The sequence below is a fragment of the Cannabis sativa genome, chromosome X (assembly GCF_029168945.1).
Source record: "Cannabis sativa cultivar Pink pepper isolate KNU-18-1 chromosome X, ASM2916894v1, whole genome shotgun sequence".
Taxonomy (NCBI): domain Eukaryota; kingdom Viridiplantae; phylum Streptophyta; class Magnoliopsida; order Rosales; family Cannabaceae; genus Cannabis; species Cannabis sativa.
In genome coordinates this window covers 40565472-40588188 of record NC_083610.1, presented here as the reverse complement: position 1 = coordinate 40588188, position 22717 = coordinate 40565472, and the positions used below count along the sequence as shown (strand labels likewise).

General features: G+C 32.5%; 2 protein-coding genes and 1 pseudogene across 2 annotated transcripts; 1 reads left to right on the top strand and 2 right to left on the bottom strand.

Moving 5' to 3' along the window:
- Positions 1 to 11971: 11971 nt before the first annotated feature.
- On the top strand, positions 11972 to 13207 carry LOC133032595 (uncharacterized). The gene is made up of 3 exons (XM_061106608.1): positions 11972 to 12442; positions 12521 to 12695; positions 12795 to 13207. The coding sequence occupies exons 1-3, from the start codon at positions 12342 to 12344 to the stop codon at positions 12891 to 12893; spliced, it is 375 nt and encodes a 124-aa protein (XP_060962591.1). The 5' UTR covers positions 11972 to 12341; the 3' UTR covers positions 12894 to 13207.
- Positions 13208 to 15442: 2235 nt separating this feature from the next.
- On the bottom strand, positions 15443 to 15601 carry LOC133032858 (small nucleolar RNA R71; annotated as a pseudogene).
- Positions 15602 to 20669: 5068 nt separating this feature from the next.
- On the bottom strand, positions 20670 to 22241 carry LOC115713128 (pathogen-related protein). Its single transcript, XM_030641617.2, has 4 exons — positions 22029 to 22241; positions 21811 to 21940; positions 21430 to 21731; positions 20670 to 20970 (listed from the first exon to the last, which is right to left on the bottom strand). The coding sequence occupies exons 1-4, from the start codon at positions 22164 to 22166 to the stop codon at positions 20827 to 20829; spliced, it is 714 nt and encodes a 237-aa protein (XP_030497477.2). The 5' UTR covers positions 22167 to 22241; the 3' UTR covers positions 20670 to 20826.
- Between the last annotated feature and the right edge of the window lie 476 nt (positions 22242 to 22717).

Sequence of the window (22717 nt, the reverse complement as noted above, 5' to 3'; positions counted from 1 at the left end):
TGGGACGACTGGCACAAGTCCCTGAAAAGCACCCCGAGATCGACGCTACTGATTGGTGCAAATTTGTTGAAAGTCGACTAACTCCTGAATTTCTGGTACGCTAATTATATTAACACTAAGATAAACTCTTAAATACAAGTACATGTATCTAATGTATTTTTTTGGCATTGTTGGAATTGAGTAAGGTGCAACGTGAACGTTCCTCAAAAATTCAATCCAGACATCGAAGTGGTCGGAGTGGAATGGTGAACGTACGGGAAGCTGTGGTAAGTAATGCTTAAAATTTAATGTGCTATAATGTGCTATACAATTTAATTGGTACTCATTTCATTGTTATAACGTTATGTAAAAAAAGGACCTCGAAGTTGCAGATCCCCCCGCCACCGTGTTTGGATTAAATCTCGCACCAAGAGTAGAAAACTTGTCACTGATTACGACAAGGAAATTGCAGAGAAGATAGTAAGTATATATTAATCCTTAATTGAGTTCTACTCATGAGTTAGTGTATATAATTCATATACTAATTGCTTGAATATATGCGTGCATTAGGCTCAATTAGAGGAGAAGCTTAGTCAGGGACAAATTCAGGTCCAGGGCCAAAACGATATCCTGACGCAGGCGCTCGGGACACCAGAGCATCCTGGACGTGTCAGGGCTGCTGGGTATGCTATTACTGTTGGAAATTATTTTACCAGGATCTTAGATCTACTCACAAGTATGTTTATTAACATCCTAAATAAGAACTTTCTAAAACGATGAAATAAACACATATAAAGTTTAAGAAACCTTACATTGGGTGCAGCGGAATATAATGACTCCTTCCGTTCAGATATCTAGCCCTTGATTCCTTTCTGTAGCAGAGCATTATCAATATCTGAACCTGGATCTCTTTCTCTGAATCTTTGATGCTGAAACTCATTTGCTGATGATCTTTCTTCACGATCTTCCTCACTATGATTGAGGTATTGCTTGATGTGTGTGGGCACTACTCTAATCACTAAGGTAGTTTGAAATTCAAAGGAAGAGAAAGAAGAAGTGGTAGCTAAAGATAGGGAGAGAGAGAGGCTCAGTTTTTTTGAATCAGAAGAAGTGTTTTTCCTGAAGCCTTCACTATCTATTTATAGCATTCCACTAGGGTTAGATTTGAATTATATGGCATTAAAATAATGAAAATATCAGTTTAAATTTCCTACAAAAGTGGTTGGCCCTATACTAGTGGATTTGGGCCTCACTTTTTGCAATTTTGCAGTTTTACCTTTTCTGCATCTGATTTTCTCAAAAACACCAATTTCCTAATTCAACCATTTAAATGCCAATTCTAACTATTTAATAACTATAAATAATTATTAAATAATATTGTCATTTATCATATTTATTAATTGAACCATACAAAGTATCATAATTAACAAATATGCCCCTAAAACTCTTTCTTTACAATTTCGCCCTTACTTAGTGAAAAATTCACAAATAGACATAGTCTAATTTGTGAATTATAATTGATTAATCAAAATCAATTACATGAGTCTTACAAGCAATATTATCTCAACTAGTGGGGGGACCATGGGTCTATATAACCGAGCTTCCAATAAGTAGATCAAGAATTTAGCACTAAAATTCACTAACTTATTAATTCTTCGTTTAATCCACGCATAGAACTTAGAATTGCACTCTCAGTATATAGAATGCTCTATATGTTCCACCATATAGACACATCATTAGTTATCCATTGTTATAATCCTAATGTGATCAATTATCCTCTATATGAATGATCTACACAGTAAAGGGATTAAATTACCGTAACACCCTACTATGTATTTTATCCTTAAAACACTTGACCCCGTATAAATGATATTTCAGCTTATGTGAAATGAGATCTCCACCATTTATTTTCGTTTGGTCAAGCTCGAAGGTGATCATCCTTTGCTTACTATTCGCCAGATAGAAGCTATAGATTCCATGTTTATGCTAGCGCTCCCACTCAATTGCACTACCGTGTTCCCAAAAAGTACGTATCACCCTGACTTAAAAGTAGGCTTAACTAACCATTCAAGGAACACGAATAGCCTTTCAAGATTGAGCCTAATCATAACAGGATTAAGATCATTTGATCTAGGATCAACTAGGCGATATTGACTTGAATAGATTTTACGGTAAGTTTAATTAAATCTAAGTCAAAGTTCAATATCGGTCCCTTCCGATGCATACTCCATGCATCCAACCTGAGCTTTACTTTAACCAATGCTCTGGAAAGAACATAGCACTTCTCCAAATGCAAGTAAACTCTGTTGTAGATTATCATATCAGTAAAACCCTATGTCTGATAAATCTAGGAAACTTTATTCACATAGTCATGTTTACTTTCCAATGTGTTGACGGCACAATAAACAGGATCAAGTATGTGAAAAGGGTTTCAGATGAATTTATACATTATGTACATATAATCATGAAATAAATCATGTGAACCATGCAACATTAAATGTTATTTCTGATCTATATTAATAAGTAAATCTGATTATATTGAAATGAGTTTTATTTAGGGCATAAAACCCAACAAACTCCCACTTGCACTAATATAAAACAAAAAGTGCATTTCAAATAATCTCAACACCTTGATATACAAATCAAGTGTAGTAGTAGTAAACTCCTCGTAATAGAATCTGAAAGGTTGAATTAACCACAACCTTTTCTCCACTATTACTCTTCCTTTAATCACAAAATCATTGATAATGTGAAATTCCTCTCTATATGTCTACTCTCTTGGGATACTGGATTCTATATCTTTGGCAACTACTTTTTGTTAATCAGGAAATTAACACTAGTAGTTTAAGGCAATTTGGAATGATGCCAAAAATGTATAGAACTTTCCTTAGACTGAATAAGTACCTTTCCTGCAACCTTAACATTCAGTCCCTCTCTGGTAGACCTAGAGACTTCAGATAGGTTTTTACACTTCTCCAAAATCACTATTCCACCCCCAGAGTAACCACCATCTTATCAGAAATATTTACTAGCACATAGGCAAATTTCGAAATCTGATGTGGTGTAGTCTAAGAGTTTTAAACACACTCTTATAGACTAACATATAGTTCCTCTTCTTAATCTTAAGATTTACTTGATTGTCTTCCAATGTTCTTCTCCTGGATTAATCTGATACCTACTCATTACTCCCACTCAACAGCAGGTGTCTGATCTAAGGCATGCAAAAGCATATCTAAGACCTCTCACTGTTGATATAAGAAATTCTTTCATGGCTTTATCTTTTCTGGAATAGTTGAGACTTTTCGTTAGATAAATAAAATCTATACCTAAGAAGTTGTGAAGCTTCTATAGATTGCCATTAGAAAGAAAATGCTTCAGCATCTTACTAAAATAAGTTGCTTGCATTAGAGTAAGTAATTACCAGGTATACCACAAGCCATAGGTTTAGATAAACTGAAACCTATAATACTAGGAACAGGAAGTTTGTTAAGTCCATATAATAGACTTATTAACTAAAATTTCCTTTTATGTCCTTGTAATAGAAAACTTTAGGTTATTCCATGTGAATGGATTAAACCATAGTTCTATTGGCTTTCTTCTTAGTTTCTTATCTTGACAATCCATTACTTGTTTAAACTCACAATGGATTTTAATCACTAGTGTCTCCCAAGTCATAAGAAGGTGAGTTCCTAGAAACTCTCCCACTACGACAAGGTACCGTGAATTATGTCGAAGAAAACTAAATGGTATTGATCTCTTCGGTTGTGACAAGACAACAGAGACAGTGCGATCATCATATGTTATATAAGATGATAAAACACTTTTTGGAATCAAGAATTAAATATCTCCTTTATTTGCTACTTGTTTTTCAGACTTAGTCATTTTCTTAGAAAAGTAGTATTTGTTTGAACAAACACTTTCTTATCTATTGACAATTGGATGGTCCACCCCTAATCACTTAGAATAGCTTACAAACCATGGTTAACAGTTCTAGCTTTTCTTAAGATTTTGATTAGGTCATCCATGAATCTAGTAATGATTTACATTAAGTACCCAACCATTACATCATTCTGAAATTGTATTACCATAGAAGGATTTAGGCAACGACTAGTAACTAATCATCAATATGCAACTCGAAATTTCTGGGGAGGTAAGTTTGGATATAATTCAAAAATCAATTTAATGATCTTTGAACTGCATATCTACTAACTATTTCTCCACCCCTATCAGTTCGCAAGATCTTTAACCACTTACCTTAATGGTTTTAACCTTTGTTAGAAATTAATGAAATTTTTCAAACATTTCAAATTTCTTGCTAAAAGGTATAATCTAGAGTTATCGTTTTAAGAATACAACAAAAAACTCATATCCACCCCTGAATGTACATCCATCTGCGAATGAGATGAACTACTTTCAGTGGATATAGGCATATTAACTCTTTGCAGAGATTGATCTTGTCAAATCCACTATGAACAAGATACAAATGCCATAGATTAAAAAAATGTGGTAGTGTCTATGATGACATAGGTTTAGTTACATCAAAGAGTTCTTAGAATACTGCAAGTGGATCCTGGTCACAGAATACCTAACTCATATTCCATACAGTTTTAATCCATTAATAGAAGATGGATATTAAACACTTGAGAAAGTGTAACTGTATTGTATCTGGAATTAGAAATATAAGAAAATTTCTGTTTGGATTCTAAAATTAAAGTCAAAGACTTAAATTCAACCAAATATAATGAGTAATTCTTTCTTGGACCAGCACTACTAATACAAACTCTAAGTCAGATTTGCCTATACAAGTAGGAGATTTCTAAGATTGAGGTTTTATATCAATTGGGAATAGAATTTCGGGATTATAATCATATGCGTCATTTAATTTCTTAAGAGAAAATATAGAACATGAAATGATTTATAGACCATTCATCCAATGATATGTTTTGAAGCTAATTCGAAATGAATAAGCTAAGAGGAATTAGGATAATTTCGTTTATAAATAAGAATCCAACGATGCTTCGATTAGCGAAAGACAAAGTAATCTTATTTATGTAATCTTCTTGTTTCATATTGTAAAAATACTAGTCTTAGGTGTCATCAATTGATGAACAGCTAGATGTCGCATATACAATATTTATCTTTCGAGATCTAACACTATTATGTATGTCTAATGGTGAAAATCCACTAGGGATTTATCTCATTAGAAAAACAAACATGTTAGACCAACAATGAAGATTCGAAATTAAACTACAACTTAATAACAGAAAATAACATGGTTCAATATAAATTCATACACAATTCAGAAATTATAAACATATAGCAAGTAGGAATGACTAGTGAAAATACTAAAACATACAATCCTAAATAATTTCCAAGATTTTCAACAAGGCGATACGATGTCCGGTAGGCGAGAGTCAAAGCATCATTTATTGAATAGAGTTGTCAGCTCATCTAAAATAGAAACCATTCTAGCAACCTTTTATTCGATCAAAATAAGAATCCAACGTTGTCCCGGTAGGCGAGAGCTTCCACCATTGTTTGATGTTTCATAAGTTTATCTCTAAGTAGTCACCGTAGGGGAGAGTCTAATAGAGACGAAAACTTACAAAACACTTATCAAATGAAATCTTACGGTGTTAAATGCGTTCAACGAATAACCATCCATAGGGGGACGAAGTTTAGCGTCTCGAGGTTATATTGAAAACATTTAACTTTTGTAAGACCAACAATGGAGATCGAATATCTTAATAATAATCAAGCTCATTATTTAAAGTGAGTTGTATTTTCTTTGATTCTCTTTATTTAATTTATTTATTTTAAATATATATTTATTTAAAATTTCCAATTTAGAATGAAAAATTCTAAATATAAATTTTAATTTAATATTTATAAATTTTACTTAGATGGATATAAAAAATAACATGAATTATTTCCATCTTAGTAACAATTTCCAATAAATATTTAGAAAAATATTCAATTTAAGTTGTTACAAAATTAATATAAATTAATTTACAACACAAATTTAATTTTCTATAAATATATACTGCATTTCGAAAAATTAAAGTATTTAAGAATACAATTTTCGAAAATGCATGTTAAAATAAAAAATTAATCCTGGAAAAATTATTCTAATTTAATGTTGGCCCAAAATTAATTAATAAAATTAATTTACAACAAAAAATATAATTTTCCTATTTAATTAAATATATATAAGAAAAATTTCAAATATTTAAGTGATGATGAAAATCAACTTAAATATTAATTTTCTATTTAATTAAATACACTTGAAAAATACTTCAAGCAAAAATATCATCTATCTAGATTTTCCTTTGACTAATTAATTCAATTTCTAATAATATACTTTAATTCAATTTATTTTAAATTAATCAATAAATGAAAAAATCATTGATTTAAGTTGATCCAAGAATTAATTAAAATAAGTAATTAATTTACAACTTAATCTATTTTTCAAAATAAAATTCGAAATTCTAGCATTTAAGAAATGCAATTTCGAAAATTGATTAATAAAATAAAGAAAAAATATATTTTGAAAATTATTTAAATTTAGTTGAAAAAATAAATTTCAACTAAAAATAATTTTCTATTTAATTAAATGTCATGAAAAAGAAATATTTAAGTATGATGATAAAAATCAACTTAGATATTTAATTTTCAAATTAATTAAATGTATTAAATTCAAGAAATAAATAATTAAGTGTAAAGAAGGCTTAATTATTAATCTCTAGTTTAATACTAGGAAAAATATACTTAAAATAAATTGTACCAAAATTAATTATTTAAATAATTAATTTCACAATTTATAATATTTTCCTATTTAATATTAGAAATAATAAGTAGTCTAGAAATAACTATCTAGAAAATATCTTATTTGACTAACTATCTTTTCCACAAAATTTGAAAAAATATCTAATTTAAGTTGTATTAGAAAAAATCTAGAACTTAAATATTTTTCAAATTTAAATTTAATTAAATATCAAAAATTAAGTTGTAACCACTTAATTTGAAAATATTCCATTTTAAGTTAATATTCGAAAAGATATTAACTTAAAAAATATCTAAAGAATCTTAATAACCAATGCCTAAAATTCCTCAACTTAATTTTGAAATTTGAAATTCAAAAGATATTCAGATTTAAGTTGGTTAGTTGTAGATAACTAAATATCAACTTAAATAAGAATATTTAATGAAAAATTTAAATTAAGTTCTAGAAAGAATCTAGATGGTTATAATTCTATATTTAATTAAATACAAGAAAATATATATAGTTTAGCTTAGAATAAAAAATTCTTTAAACTATAATTTTTCTTAAATTAATTTCAAAATAAATGAAATTAATTATGTTGCTAATCAAGTTTATTAGGTTAAACTAGTGTAATTAACCTAGTACAGTTGTTCAAATCAGGCAAATGGGCCTTCACAATTGGGGTGGTTCATGTGAGGGGGTGCTGGGTTCAGTATGTCGTACCCACTTCTATGGCTCCCAACTCTCACACAAGGCCCAAAAGAGAGGAATTTAACCTTAATAAGAACAACTGTTATTAATTGAATAAGCCCAATAACTAAATGGGCCTAAATAAATTCTATCAAGAACTATGATAATTTATTTTAGCAACAGCAACCTATATGCATATATAATAAAATTAAACACATAGGCTCACACAGGCACACTTTGGATGGGTCCTATCATGTTGCTAGGTCATACACAGATGAAAGAAGATTGTAAATATACCTGTTACAAATTATTAACTTGACCAAGGGAGCCATCAGATCATTAGATCTGGCAAAAAGTAACCATGGCTATTTGCAATCAAGTAATAATAGGTTTTGAAAACTTACAAACAAGCTAAAACACATACTCCTGCAACAAGGTTAGCTGGATAGTTGGATGTAGGATTTATTTAATTTTAAATTAAATAATTAATTTCCAAATAATTATTTAAATAAATAAAATATTTATTTTCGAAAAATTAAAATAAAAAAAATTCGAAAATTTAAAAAAAATTAAATTTAAAATTAAACCTACAATTTTGAAAAATTAGGTTTCAACCAACCTAAATATCATTTCAAAATTTGCTAACTACTTTTTAAAATTAAATGTTATTTTATAAATAAAATTAAATAAAAAATTAAAAAAGATAAATGAATATCTTTTTCAGATTTTAAATGTAATTTAAATAAATAAAATAACAAAATTTAAAAGTTAGCAAAATATCTTACATCTATTTAAAATTACATGATTATTGTTATCTTATTTTAAATTTAAATAAGGTCAAATTATTTAAAAAAAAATTAATTTAAAATATTAAAATCTGACCTTAAATTTAAAAATAAGATAAGATATAATCAAATTTAAAAATAAAATAGATTATTAAGCAAAAAAGATAGATACTAACTATTTTCAAATTCAAATTACACTAATATCTTGAATTAAATTTAAAAAATATTACTTACCAAAAAAAATTTAAAAAATATTAAATTAATTCAAAATGATAATTAGAATTGAATTAGGAATAGTGATAGTATAAATACAAAACTATACCAAAAATCGGAAGTTAATTCCATGAAAAAGCATGAAAAATCGAAGAAAAACAAAAAAATTCGAAACTGTACGGACAGATTTGCGATCGCAGGAAAATATCAGCACAGCCCCCATTTTTTCAAATCTTCAAAAAATCATAACTAATTCAAATAAAATCCAAATTAAGTTCTGTAAAAGGCTAACTTGCTTAATTTTTTCCATACTATCCAATAAAAATAATTCCAGAGATAAAATCGCAATTATTTTTCACGAAAATTTACAAACATCAATCAATCATCAAATAACACTCAACACAACATGATACCATCCAAAGAACATACAAACAATCGTTTTAAAGTCCAAATTTCTTGCAAGTAAATCAATTACCATGGCTCTGAGGCCAGTTGTTGGAAATTATTTTACCAGGATCTTAGATCTACTCACAAGTATGTTTATTAACATCCTAAATAAGAACTTTCTAAAACGATGAAATAAACACATATAAAGTTTAAGAAACCTTACATTGGTGCAGCGGAATATAATGACTCCTTCCGTTCAGATATCTAGCCCTTGATTCCTTTCTGTAGCAGAGCATTATCAATATCTGAACCTGGATCTCTTTCTCTGAATCTTTGATGCTGAAACTCATTTGCTGATGATCTTTCTTCACGATCTTACTCACTATGATTGAGGTATTGCTTGATGTGTGTGGGCACTACTCTAATCACTAAGGTAGTTTGAAATTCAAAGGAAGAGAAAGAAGAAGTGGTAGCTAAAGATAGGGATAGAGAGAGGCTCAGTTTTTCTGAATCAGAAGAAGTGTTTTTCCTGAAGCCTTCACTATCTATTTATAGCATTCCACTAGGGTTAGATTTGAATTATATGGCATTAAAATAATGAAAATATCAGTTTAAATTTCCTACAAAAGTGGTTGGCCCTATACTAGTGGATTTGGGCCCCACTTTTTGCAATTTTACAGTTTTACCTTTTCTGCATCTGATTTTCTCAAAAACGCCAATTTCCTAATTCAACCATTTAAATGCCAATTCTAACTATTTAATAACTATAAATAATTATTAAATAATATTGTCATTTATCATATTTATTAATTGAACCATACAAAGTATCATAATTAACAAATATGCCCCTAAAACTCTTTCTTTACAATTTCGCCCTTACTTAGTGAAAAATTCACAAATAGACATAGTCTAATTTGTGAATTATAATTGATTAATCAAAATCAATTACATGAGTCTTACAAGCAATATTATCTCAACTAGTGGGGGGACCATGGGTCTATATAACCGAGCTTCCAATAAGTAGATCAAGAATTTAGCACTAAAATTCACTAACTTATTAATTCTTCGTTGAATCCACGCATAGAACTTAGAATTGCACTCTCAGTATATAGAATGCTCTATATGTTCCACCATATAGACACATCATTAGTTATCTATTGTTATAATCATAATGTGATCAATTATCCTCTATATGAATGATCTACACAGTAAAGGGATTAAATTACCGTAACACCCTACTATGTATTTTATCCTTAAAACACTTGACCCCGTATAAATGATATTTCAGCTTATGTGAAATGAGATCTCCACCATTTATTTTCGTTTGGTCAAGCTCGAAGGTGATCATCCTTTGCTTACTATTCGCTAGATAGAAGCTATAGATTCCATGTTTATGCTAGCGCTCCCACTCAATTGCACTACCGTGTTCCCAAAAAGTACGTATCACCCTGACTTAAAAGTAGGCTTAACTAACAATTCAAGGAACACGAATAGCCTTTCAAGATTGAGCCTAATCATAACAGGATTAAGATCATTTGATCTAGGATCAACTAGGCGATATTGACTTGAATAGATTTTACGGTAAGTTTAATTAAATCTAAGTCAAAGTTCAATATCGGTCCCTTCCGATGCATACTCCATGCATCCAACCTGAGCTTTACTTTAACCAATGCTCTGGAAAGAACATAGCACTTCTCCAAATGCAAGTAAACTCTGTTGTAGATTATCATATCAGTAAAACCCTATGTCTGATAAATCTAGGAAACTTTATTCACATAGTCATGTTTACTTTCCAATTGTTGACGGCACAATAAACAGGATCAAGTATGTGAAAAGGGTTTCAGATGAATTTATACATTATGTACATATAATCATGAAATAAATCATGTGAACCATGCAACATTAAATGTTATTTCTGATCTATATTAATAAGTAAATCTGATTATATTGAAATGAGTTTTATTTAGGGCATAAAACCCAACAATTACTTCAAATGTTATTTATTTAGTTACACAAATAAAATCGTTGCTAATTTGTATTTTATGATTTGTAGGTTCTTGACCAGGGCATCTCAATTGTTCGGCAGGAAGAAAAGGGAATTGTCTGATGTTGTGGCTCGGCAAGCGAAGGAGATTGAAAAATTAAAAGCCGAAGTCCAATCCCTTAAGCAGCAGAGAAACGCTGCCGAACAAGAGGAAGAAGGAGAGGTGGCTGGTGAGGCGTATGTTCCACAACCATACACTCCTCAAGATGAGGTACAAGCACAAATTTATGCTGAGGAGTTTATTTCCCTCAACGACCAAGGTATCCTGTACAATTTTGATGACCATGCGGCCCTTAATCAGCAAGTACATCTCTGCTCTGACAACATCGACAATATTGTGGCCCGAGCGTATTTGTACGAGCATGTGGCTATGATCAAAGTTCACTGCCAGGAGTACGATGATTCACATGCCCAGATTATGGTTTCGGAAATCCTGCAAGAGGACGCTGAAATCTCAGTCCCAATTGAAGAGTGCAGATATGTTAGGGACGTATACCAGATGTTCCTTCCTTGGCCTAAACACTTAATTTTAACAACCGAGGTAACTTCTCAACTCAAATTAATTATTAATGATTATTGGAGTTTGAATATCTTCAATATTCATCCGTAGTGAAGTAGGTTCTGCGAATATATGTGCTGCGGTGGGATGGATGAACAAACTACTGTTATATATGTGTTATTTGTCGTTATACAGCCATGTTCAAAATTTTTGGGGTCATTCAATTACAACCGTTATGCTGCCGAAATTTCGGTAGAATTTGGATAAAATTTGATATATATATATTATGTTCTGTTTTGTTTAGGGTCCACTCGCTCAACCGCCCTCAAGACGTGATGCGTCAAAGGGGAAAGCTCCGATGCTTTCCACAAGGCCGTGGTGCACGGGAAGATGACTTGTTCACGGAAGAGAAGATGGCGTTGATCCCTAATTCGCTAAAATGGATGATTCATGAATTCCTGAGGCTCAAAGATAAACGTGATATAATCACAATTCCTGTCCCCCGAGGATTCATTGCACCGCGTACCCAGATCACATTATGCGGAGAGGATTTGCGCAGTTGCTACGTGTGACTACATCGGCAACCGAGGGAATCTTTGTTTGGAATGATGTATACTCTTCTTTAATCTAATTAACCTTATATCAAATTATAGTTAAATTATTATAAGACACTAACAATTTTTTTGGCAGGCACATATGGGAGAGCATCAACGGTCAGAGAAAAATTTTCAAGTTTTACGACCCAGAGCTTCTCATAGTGCACGGGATCAACGATGAAGAAAAGAGTCAGTCTTTTGACGATGCGGCAAGACGATTGGCTAATTGGTTATCATTAATGAACAACAACCACCAAATGTTCTTTATTCCTTGGAATATCGGGTAAACTTTATTAAATTCTTTAGTGCTAATTGTTCATTTCTATATTATGTCTTCAAATTATTTTTATACTATCTTACTTATATTCCAATATAATTTTTTAGGATGCATTGGACACTAGTGGTGGTTACGCCAAGGAAAATTATCCATTTAAACCCTATAAGTGGCCGCCCAATTCCCGAAGTAATAGAACAAATGATCGGAAGGTAATAATTTAATGACTTCTTATGTAACGAATTTAAATTAACTAACGAATTGAAATGCTAATATAATTTTCCAAACAGGGCATTCATGTATATAGGGAACGCACATGACTATCTTGGCCCGTGGCAAGGAATTAACCAAGCAAACTGTCCAAGACAACCTAAAAGCCAAGAATGCGGTTTTTATGTTTTGAAATATATCACTGACATCGTCGCACGTGCCAACCCCAGCCGTTACATACAAGATCAAAAAGCTGTAAGTTTTAATTATTGATTATAGTATATAAATTCTATAATAACAAATATATAATATACATATACATAAACTAATATAAATTTTTAATTTTTTTAACAGTTTGGGGGTAAGAAGCAATACGATCCAAAAACAGAATTGTTACCACTACAGCGAAAGTGGATCGAACAATTGATGGCGGTGATTCACGGTGACGATTGAGGTTGAAAGGTCGAAGAATTTTTCTTCATTATGTAATTTTTATAGATTAACTTGTAGTTAGATTTATTAACTTATTAATATTTTTAACTAATTTTACATTAGTGTTTGTGTAATATTTAATTACTTTTATGAAATTAAATTATGTATTTTACCCAAATTTAAATAATATTTAATTTACATTTTAAAAAATAAATATGTAATTTAAATTAAATAAAATAATATATAAATTAATAAATATATAATTAAAATGTAATTAAAATTATATAATTAAATTAAAAAAAAATAAAAAAACTGAAATTCGCGTACCTATGGCGTCGGTTGCTACGCCACATATGGCGTCGGTTATTGGCTAGGAACCGACGCCATATGTACCCCTATGGCGTCGGTTCCCAGCTAATAACCGACGCCATAGGGGTACATATGGCGTCGGTTCATATAAACCCTTTAGCGTCGCCCTGATCAGCGTCGGTAGCGAATTTCGCGAAAACCGACGCTGAAAGGGCTTAAAAACCGCCTCTAAAGGGGGTTTTTGTAGTAGTGATAAGGAACTATTTGTCAGTATTTTTTTTGTCACAGATCAATAATTACTTGTACCTTAATAGTAATATGTGGAGAAACAATTGTTAGATGTTAGGCTATTTTTAGCCTATGTTTTGGATCTAATTTATGTGCGTTTTTAGCTGTGTTGGGACGGAATTACGCTTGTTTTCTATGTTTTCAGGTTCTTTGGAATAAAAGAGGTCTCGGGTGCAGAAATTCGTTAAAAGATGTGCTGAGCCGAAGAAAACACAATTTCTGAGTAATTGTGCACATCTGGCCGCGGCTAAACACAACCTGGCCGCGGCTAGATTTCGAGAATCTAGAGGCTTCAGTCGCCGCGGCGATGAAGAGGCTCGCCGCGGCCATTTAAAAGATACAGAGAGACCCCTTATTTTCAATTATCTCGCCGCGGCGAGAGGAAGCTTGGCCGCGGCGAGATCCCGTACGGACCAGGGGCATTTTCGTCCATCGAACCCTAAATTTCAGTTATAAATAGAAAACTGCGATTGGAAGTCTGGGAGAGCGATTAGAAACCCTAAAATACAGCTGAGAGCGGCAGGAAGAGCACAGAGATTGAAGTGAAGATCCAGAATTCATCCACCAACAGTTCTTTTCTTTATTCCTCTTTAATTTATTTATGTTGAATATTGCTATAGGAATGGTTATGGATTTGTTTCTGAACTAAATTTCCCATTTAGGGAGGATGATGATTGTTGTTTAATGTTCTGCCTAGTTAATGTTTAATTACCATTCCTCAATTCTTGTGTGTGAAATTATCTTAATTTGTGTTTAATTTCATGTTTAAGATTGATCACCTTGTGCATGCTTTATGATCTCAATTCAAAATCTGAAAAGTGAGAATTGAGAATGCTAAAATTAAGATAATCAATGTTCTATGTGAAACGAAAGTATTTGCATGACTTATGTGACGAGTAGATTATTGCTTAATGCTGATTTCATGTTAGTTTAATTAAGGAATTAATTAGATAACATGTGGTTTAGAATCTAGAAGATCTGAAAGGAGCTAGGTTATTTCATAATCTGTCATTCAGTCCAAGAATAGGATAGTAATTAATCATTAACGATTTGGGTAAACAACAACAGGATTCTCCTCCCTATTATCTCATCTTGCTCAACTTTAAATTGCGTTATTAAGTTTTCTGAATTTCTTTCATATTTTACTGTTTTTAAATCATAATTGCTTCCGATTTACTGAATAGAATCATAAGTATAATTTAGTGGTACTTAATCCAATTCCCTGTGGGATCGACCTCACCTGTGTGAGATTTACTACTTGATTGCGTATACTTGCGTAGTGTTTAAAATTATAGCAACAAGTTTTTGGCGCCGTTGCCGGGGAATTGTTAAAGATTAATATTACATAAAATTATACTAACTTCTACTTTGGTATATTTTCTCTTGCTGATTTTTCTAACCTTTTTCTTGCAATATTTTCTTGATCTATTTCAGGAATCCTAAGTGCATGCGCCGTCAAGGACAAACAGTCATATTACCAGTTGATCCTGAAATCGAGAAAACTTGCAGGAGGAATCGAAAGAACAAGAGGCAAGAAAGAGTTTCAGCAACTGCTGAAACATCAGAGATCATGGCTGCCAATGTGAACAATAATGCTGGAAACAATGGGGGTAATAACGGTAATAATGGAGGTGCCGTGGAAGATCAAGCTAATGGCCGTAGCTTGAGAGATTACATTCTCCCTACTCTGACGGGAGTGCAGTCATGTATCAGGCCACCGGCAGTGGATGCAAATAATTTCGAGATTAAGCACATGCCATACTACAAATGGTGCGGTCTTCGATCCGGTTTGGTGGACTCCCTTCTGAAGACCCCAATCTGCATCTATCGAACTTCATGGAGTTATGTCAGACCTTCAAAGTCAATGGGGTTAGTGATGACGCCATCCGTTTGAGACTGTTTCCATTCTCACTGAGAGAGCGAGCCAAGAGTTGGTTGATCTCCTTGCCACTAAATTCTATAGCAACATGGACAGACTTAGCAACAAAATTTCTGTCTAAATTCTTCCCTCCAGCAAAGTCTGCAAAGCTGCGAGGAGAAATAAACAACTTCGTCGACAAGATAATGAATCTCTCCATGAGGCTTGGGAGAGGTTTAAAGATCTAATCGAGAAAATGCCCTCATCATGGCATAGAGAAGTGGATGCTGGTTCACAATTTCTACAACGGGTTGGTTGGTAACACTAGAACTCTGATAGATGCAGCAGCTAGTGGAGCTTTTATGAGAAAGAGTGCTAATGAGGCTTACGATCTATTGGAGGAGATGGCTCTAAATAATCAGCAGTGGCCAACTGAAAGGAGTCAAACTAAGAAAGTAGCTGGTGTGCTAGAGGTTGATGCCATCACAAAATTGACAGCTCAAGTTGAGGCCTTGACAAAGCTGATTGCAGGGCAAGCTAAACAAGCCCAAGTTATTTGTGAGATATGTGGAGGCAACCATCACTTTTCAGAGTGTCAGGCAGATGTGGATAATTTGCCAATGGATCAAGCAAAAGCCATTGGGAACTACTCCCAAAATAATAATTATGGGCACAACCAACGGGGGTTCTACCGGCGGAGAAATCGGCCCCAACAAAACCAACAACAAAGTCCTAGTGGCTCCAATATCCAAGCTGATTTATTGCTCCAATTCATGATGGAAACTAGAGCCTCTATTAAAACTCTAGAAACTCAAATGGAACAATTGGCTACTCAAGTGGCAAACCAAGCTCAAGGAAATTCAGCTAGCACTAGTGAGGCAAAAGGAAAAGAGCAATGTAAAGCAATTTCCTTGAGGAGTGGAAAGAATTATGATGGGCCTGATGTGGTACAACCATTCAATGAAGAAGTTAAAGATCAATCAGCACCAACTCCAACATCAATAGAAAAGAAAACTACTGATAGCCCTGCACCACCACAACAGTCTCCACCAATCAGTATTGATCATCATGTGAAGATACCTTATCCTCAGAGACTCCGAAAGACCAATCTAGACAAGCAGTTTACAAAATTTCTAGAGGTTTTCAAAAGACTACACATCAACATTCCTTTTGCTGAAGCCTTGGAACAAATGCCCCGTTATGTGAAGTTCATGAAGGAGATATTGTCTAAGAAGAGAAAAATGGAGGACTATGAAACAGTGGCATTAACTGAGGAGTGTAGCGCCATTTTGCAAAAGAAACTACCGCCCAAGCTTAAAGATCCGGGTAGTTTCAATATTCCATGCTCTATAGGGGGTTCAGTGGAAACTAAAGCTCTATGTGATCTGGGAGCAAGCATTAATCTAATGCCGTTGTCTGTCTTCAAAAAAGGCTAGGATTGGGAAAAGCAAAGCCCACAACAGTGACTCTACAACTAGCGGATCGTTCTCTAACTCATCCTCGTGGCATAATTGAAGATGTACTGGTGAAGGTTGGTAAGTTTATCTTCCCTGCTGATTTCTTAATTCTTGATATGGAGGAAGATTCAACTATTCCCATTATTTTGGGAAGACCATTCTTGGCCACGGGTCGAGCATTAATAGATGTTCAAAAGGGGGAGTTAAAGTTGCGAGTCCAAGATGAAGAGGTCAATTTTAATGTTTTTGCCCCAACTGACATTCCTACCTGTTGCAAGATTGAGGTGGTGAAGGGTTCTTTTGTTAAAACTGATAAGAAGAAAGCAAAGCCTAAAGAGCGACTTCGAACGATTCAGCGTCGTTGGAAAAGATTGATGTGTGGTAGTTCTGAAGGTGAGCTTACTCTTGTGCAAAACTCTGAAATCAACACTATTGGTGGTAAATTTTCTTCATTTAGTGCGAGGGCTCTTTTGAATGCAAAGGGTGGACTTGATCCCTTCTGATGGGGCTCAGGTAAGTTTCTCTCACCCTGGTTTATTTTCATACATTGGGGACAATGTGCATTTTAGTTTGGGGGGGGAGACTTAAATTTTTCAGTTTATTTGTTTTAGTTTAGTTTGTTTTAGTTTTTTTAGTCTTGTGTGATAGCTAAATTGAAAGATTGATTGAATTGTTGTTATTCACTTGTGCAATGGATTAAAACATAACTGTGTGCTTGACTTGCAACTGTTTGAATTAAGATGGATGTGTGCTAGGAAGTGATTCATGTAGATTTAAAGCATTTGTTATTCTCACATATCACCTCTGTTCTATTTGGTTTGTGGAATGATTGATTGTACATGAAATAGAATTTGGTTGACATACTCTCTTGAAGCGAAATCCTTGATGATTTCTGTTTGGAAAGTGATTTAGGCAAGTTTTCTTTGGAACGATTGAGCCTTTCAAGCCTACCTAGAAATATTTACCATAGTATACCCAAAGTTGAGCCTTAGCCTGTTTTAAAAATTTTTCACCACTTAACTGAGCTGAATTTGTATCTTAAACTCTTTTCACCCTGAACATACCTTATTATGCCATGAGCCTTGAAGCAAGTTTGGGGGGATAAGTGATGTAAGTGGAAAAATAAAGTGTAGGAATGAGAGATTGAAAAAAAAAAGGAATAATATTGTGTGTTGTGCCTATGAAAAAGAAGAAAGAAAAAAAAAACAAAAAATGTCTTCTTGAAGAAGAAAAAGTTAAGAAAATTATGAGGTACACACAGAAGAAAAATTGCAATCTCTTATTTCTGTTTTTGGGATATATGGAAAGAAAGCAAAATAAATGTCTAGGCTTGCTTGGTTAATAGTGCTTATGGTATAGTATAGCCTAAATGACTTCTCACCTACCCATGTACCTAAGCCATGTGATGTTAACCGAAAAAGACCTATTGATTCCAAATAGAAATTTGTCAACATTAGTGGAGAGAGGTATGTCATTCAAACTTATTGATCATGTGTTAGTGGGATGTTGGAAAGTTTAGAACAGTTGTGATATTGATGGCAATTGCGATGCTTTATGTTTGTATGAATTACTTACTTGTAAATTGCACATTCAACTTAGTTCTTAGAGTTGGCAAGTTGAAATTCTGGTTATTGATGGATTGAAGTTGTGCAGGTGGCGGTAACAGTTAAATTGTTGGAAAGTTTAGCTATCATTGTCCGTTTGTTTTTAGTTTAGTCTTAGTTTACTCGGGGATGAGTAAAGAGTCAGTTTGGGGGAGTTTGTTAGGCTATTTTTAGCCTATGTTTTGGATCTAATTTATGTGCGTTTTTAGCTGTGTTGGGACGGAATTACGCTTGTTTTCTATGTTTTCAGGTTCTTTGGAATAAAAGAGGTCTCGGGTGCAGAAATTCGTTAAAAGATGTGCTGAGCCGAAGAAAACACAATTTCTGAGTAATTGTGCACATCTGGCCGCGGCTAAACACAACCTGGCCGCGGCTAGATTTCGAGAATCTAGAGGCTTCAGTCGCCGCGGCGATGAAGAGGCTCGCCGCGGCCATTTAAAAGATACAGAGAGACCCCTTATTTTCAATTATCTCGCCGCGGCGAGAGGAAGCTTGGCCGCGGCGAGATCCCGTACGGACCAGGGGCATTTTCGTCCATCGAACCCTAAATTTCAGTTATAAATAGAAAACTGCGATTGGAAGTCTGGGAGAGCGATTAGAAACCCTAAAATACAGCTGAGAGCGGCAGGAAGAGCACAGAGATTGAAGTGAAGATCCAGAATTCATCCACCAACAGTTCTTTTCTTTATTCCTCTTTAATTTATTTATGTTGAATATTGCTATAGGAATGGTTATGGATTTGTTTCTGAACTAAATTTCCCATTTAGGGAGGATGATGATTGTTGTTTAATGTTCTGCCTAGTTAATGTTTAATTACCATTCCTCAATTCTTGTGTGTGAAATTATCTTAATTTGTGTTTAATTTCATGTTTAAGATTGATCACCTTGTGCATGATTTATGATCTCAATTCAAAATCTGAAAAGTGAGAATTGAGAATGCTAAAATTAAGATAATCAATGTTTTATGTGAAACGAAAGTATTTGCATGACTTATGTGACGAGTAGATTATTACTTAATGCTGATTTCATGTTAGTTTAATTAAGGAATTAATTAGATAACATGTGTTTTAGAATCTAGAAGATCTGAAAGGAGCTAGGTTATTTCATAATCTGTCATTCACTCCAAGAATAGGATAGTAATTAATCATTAACGATTTGGGTAAACAACAACAGGATTCTCCTCCCTATTATCTCATCTTGCTCAACTTTAAATTGCGTTATTAAGTTTTCTGAATTTCTTTCATATTTTACTGTTTTTAAATCATAATTGCTTCCGATTTACTGAATAGAATCATAAGTATAATTTAGTGGTACTTAATCCAATTCCCTGTGGGATCGACCTCACCTGTGTGAGATTTACTACTTGATTGCGTATACTTGCGTAGTGTTTAAAATTATAGCAACATTAGACCTCTGTAAACCAACTTTATATCAACTAATTTAGTATATTAATAAAACTAAATATGTTATAAAAGTTTCTTTAAAGGGCTTTGTATTGTATTGACGATATGAAACACTTACAAATATGATAAAATCCATTGTATCATTATCAATTTATAATAATTGATATGTCAAGTTTCAGAGAGTTAGCAAAATGTTAATATACTGTTATGAAACATTACAAATCAGAACAGTGTTTCCACGTGCGTAACTTTATCTACATGTCTATTTGTGATTTAATATGAACAAATTCACCATTAAAAATCTAAAAAACAACAAAAATACAAGATAAACATTTAACTATAGTATTAATGTAATTTTTTTTATTATTATACTTGAGTTGGATTGTTTGGGAACTCCAGTTCAATTTTTTGAGATATGCATTTCACGAATTTGAAAATTGAAGTCAGAATATTAGTTTTATGCGAATTAAACCGAATTTTTGGTTTAATTTTAGTCTTGTAGCTAGTAATTTTTCTGCATTTCTTTCTTGAATTTGAAACATCCTCTATTTTGATTGATTTTGGTCGTCTTCTCAGATGAAGTAGCCAAAATTAATGGTGGTTCTCTTTTTGGTTGGATTTCGTTTCAGTTGTGTTGAATTGCTAGGTTGGTCGATTGAAAGTTGCGTGCATGAGGTTGTTTATTTCGTTCCGTATGGCTAAAGTAGTAAAAGAAGTGGTATTTTAGTAATATTTAGTTAGCTTATGAGTTGTATTAATATTCATAGAGTCACCGTTAAGTAATTTTATAATTTAATTATCTTTTTTTATATACAGAGAAAATTCCTAATAATGTGTTGATTTAGACAAACACTTCCACACTGAGATATATGCTGTCATATTTTTAACTCATGATCAAAGTTGTCATTTTTATTCTAAAATATTATAAAGCTCATACATAATAATAATAATAATAATAATAATAATAATAATAATAGAGATTTATAGCTAGTATTTGCTATTTATTTGAAAATTCATAATAGTAGTACTAAAGTACTAGCCGGTGCTCCTCATAATAGGGCAGGTTGAGGCAATTTCTCCATCTTTAGCTTCAACTTTTTCTCCCTTCACAAGTTGCCCAAGAAGCTCTCCACGATCATAGAAGAACTCCACCTTAGCAAGTTTGTTGTTTTCACTCATCTATTATTATTAAAACAACAAACTTTATTATTATCCATAATTAATTATATTTAATAAACAAAAGGTACTAAACACCACATCGATATGATATTTTATAATTAATTATCGTTTCTCATATAATTTATTAAATTAGAACTTAATATTAAAATACATCAAACTTGATCTTGTTTTATTTAACAGTACCTTAAAATATCTTTTAACCTTTCTCATAAATTTATTTAAAAAACTGCAATTAATAATTTTGTCATTTAGTACAAGTGAAACTAATTCCACGACATGTTGTGTGATGTATAGTGGCTGAGATGTTTCGTTAAGATTCTGTTTTATTTGGATCAAAAGTTTGAATTTCATTTACAAGAACTTTCAATATACATTATAATAATTAACACAATCAAGTGAGAAAGAGATATCAGTTCCTTATAACATACACGTAGTGTTGGAGATTGTGTATTGAATTACCTGCATAATAGCGATGCCGAAGAATTCAATGAGTTCACCGGTAGGAGCATGGCCCATGAAGGGTCCTTCCATATAACCCCAATGACGAAACTTGTAAACAATCTGTGGAGGACCAGAGTAGACCTTCTGAATCTCTATGGCGAACCCACGAGGGAATGTTGTTGTGAATGCCCTGTGTGATGACTCTGATGTTTCCACTGCTGGGTCATAGATTCTTAGATGCTCTGGCAATGATGTTTGTAGATGTGGGTTGTACCCTCCTCCCATTTTCCCCACCTCTTCCAAACTCCACCCTTTCCTACCTAATCAATATTCAATTCATAAATTATTAATTTTAGACCATTTTATAATATGTTTTTATTAATAAATCAATATTCATACCATTTAGGCTGTAAATGAAATTGGGTTCCATTAATTTAAAGTCCTCAATACGTGCTTTATGTAAAAGCTCCATTTCCCAAGTCTTGGTAAGGTTTTGCACCATTTCTTCAAGTGAACCAGGAGGCCATACCTTCAAATTTAATTAATTAAACTTATTAATATATATAGAGAGAATGAAATTGATAATAATAAGAAATATATTAATTTAATTAATTAACCTTAGTCTGTCCTTCTTCAAAGAGCTTATTTACAATGTCATAGTTAGGAGGTTGACCAAATCTCCATACAGTGTTCTTCTTTTCCTCTTCATCTAAATTCCTATATTTATCTCCAACACTTGAACCTGAAGATGCCATCTCTCTTTTTCTCTCTGATAATTATTATTATTAATGTTATGATTAGATATGTTTAGCAATTTAGATGTACATCTTACTATCATATATATATATATATACACATATAAGTACTCACTAACTCACCAACCATCACTAACTCACCAACCAAAATAATGAGTGTTTATTAATTTAGTCAAATATATGATATACTTTTTTTTTTCATAACTACTTTGCCTAATTAATATTCAAATTGGAAACAAATATTTAAGATGGATATAGTATTAGAATTCCTACTTCGCTCTCTCTTTCATATTTTTATTCAGACAATAATAATAATAATAATAATAATAAGAGTAATTTACGGCATAAATACTTAAGTTTAACTCCCACTTGCAAATAAATACCTAAGTTTAATTTTTGGCGGTAATAATACCTAAGTTATAATTCTGGAACTTTTGTAGGTACCTGACTCTTAATTGTTAAGCAAATTGCCATGTGGCAATTCCTAATTGGTCCAAGTCATTAAATTTTTATTTTTTAATCAAAATTAATTAAAATATACCAATAAAAAA

What these genes read in the sequence shown, in the direction of transcription:
- LOC133032595 (XM_061106608.1), top strand. Translation starts at nt 12,342, where the DNA reads ATGCATTGGACACTAGTGGTGGTTACGCCAAGGAAAATTATCCATTTA. An exon ending in ATAGAACAAATGATCGGAAG is followed by an intron (nt 12,443 to 12,520) that starts GTAATAATTTAA and finishes TTTTCCAAACAG; the next exon opens with GGCATTCATGTATATAGGGA. An exon ending in ACATACAAGATCAAAAAGCT is followed by an intron (nt 12,696 to 12,794) that starts GTAAGTTTTAAT and finishes TTTTTTTAACAG; the next exon opens with TTTGGGGGTAAGAAGCAATA.
- LOC115713128 (XM_030641617.2), bottom strand. Translation starts at nt 22,166, where the DNA reads ATGGCATCTTCAGGTTCAAGTGTTGGAGATAAATATAGGAATTTAGAT. An exon ending in TTTCATTTACAGCCTAAATG is followed by an intron (nt 21,732 to 21,810) that starts GTATGAATATTG and finishes AATATTGATTAG; the next exon opens with GTAGGAAAGGGTGGAGTTTG. An exon ending in TCGGCATCGCTATTATGCAG is followed by an intron (nt 20,971 to 21,429) that starts GTAATTCAATAC and finishes TAATAATAATAG; the next exon opens with ATGAGTGAAAACAACAAACT.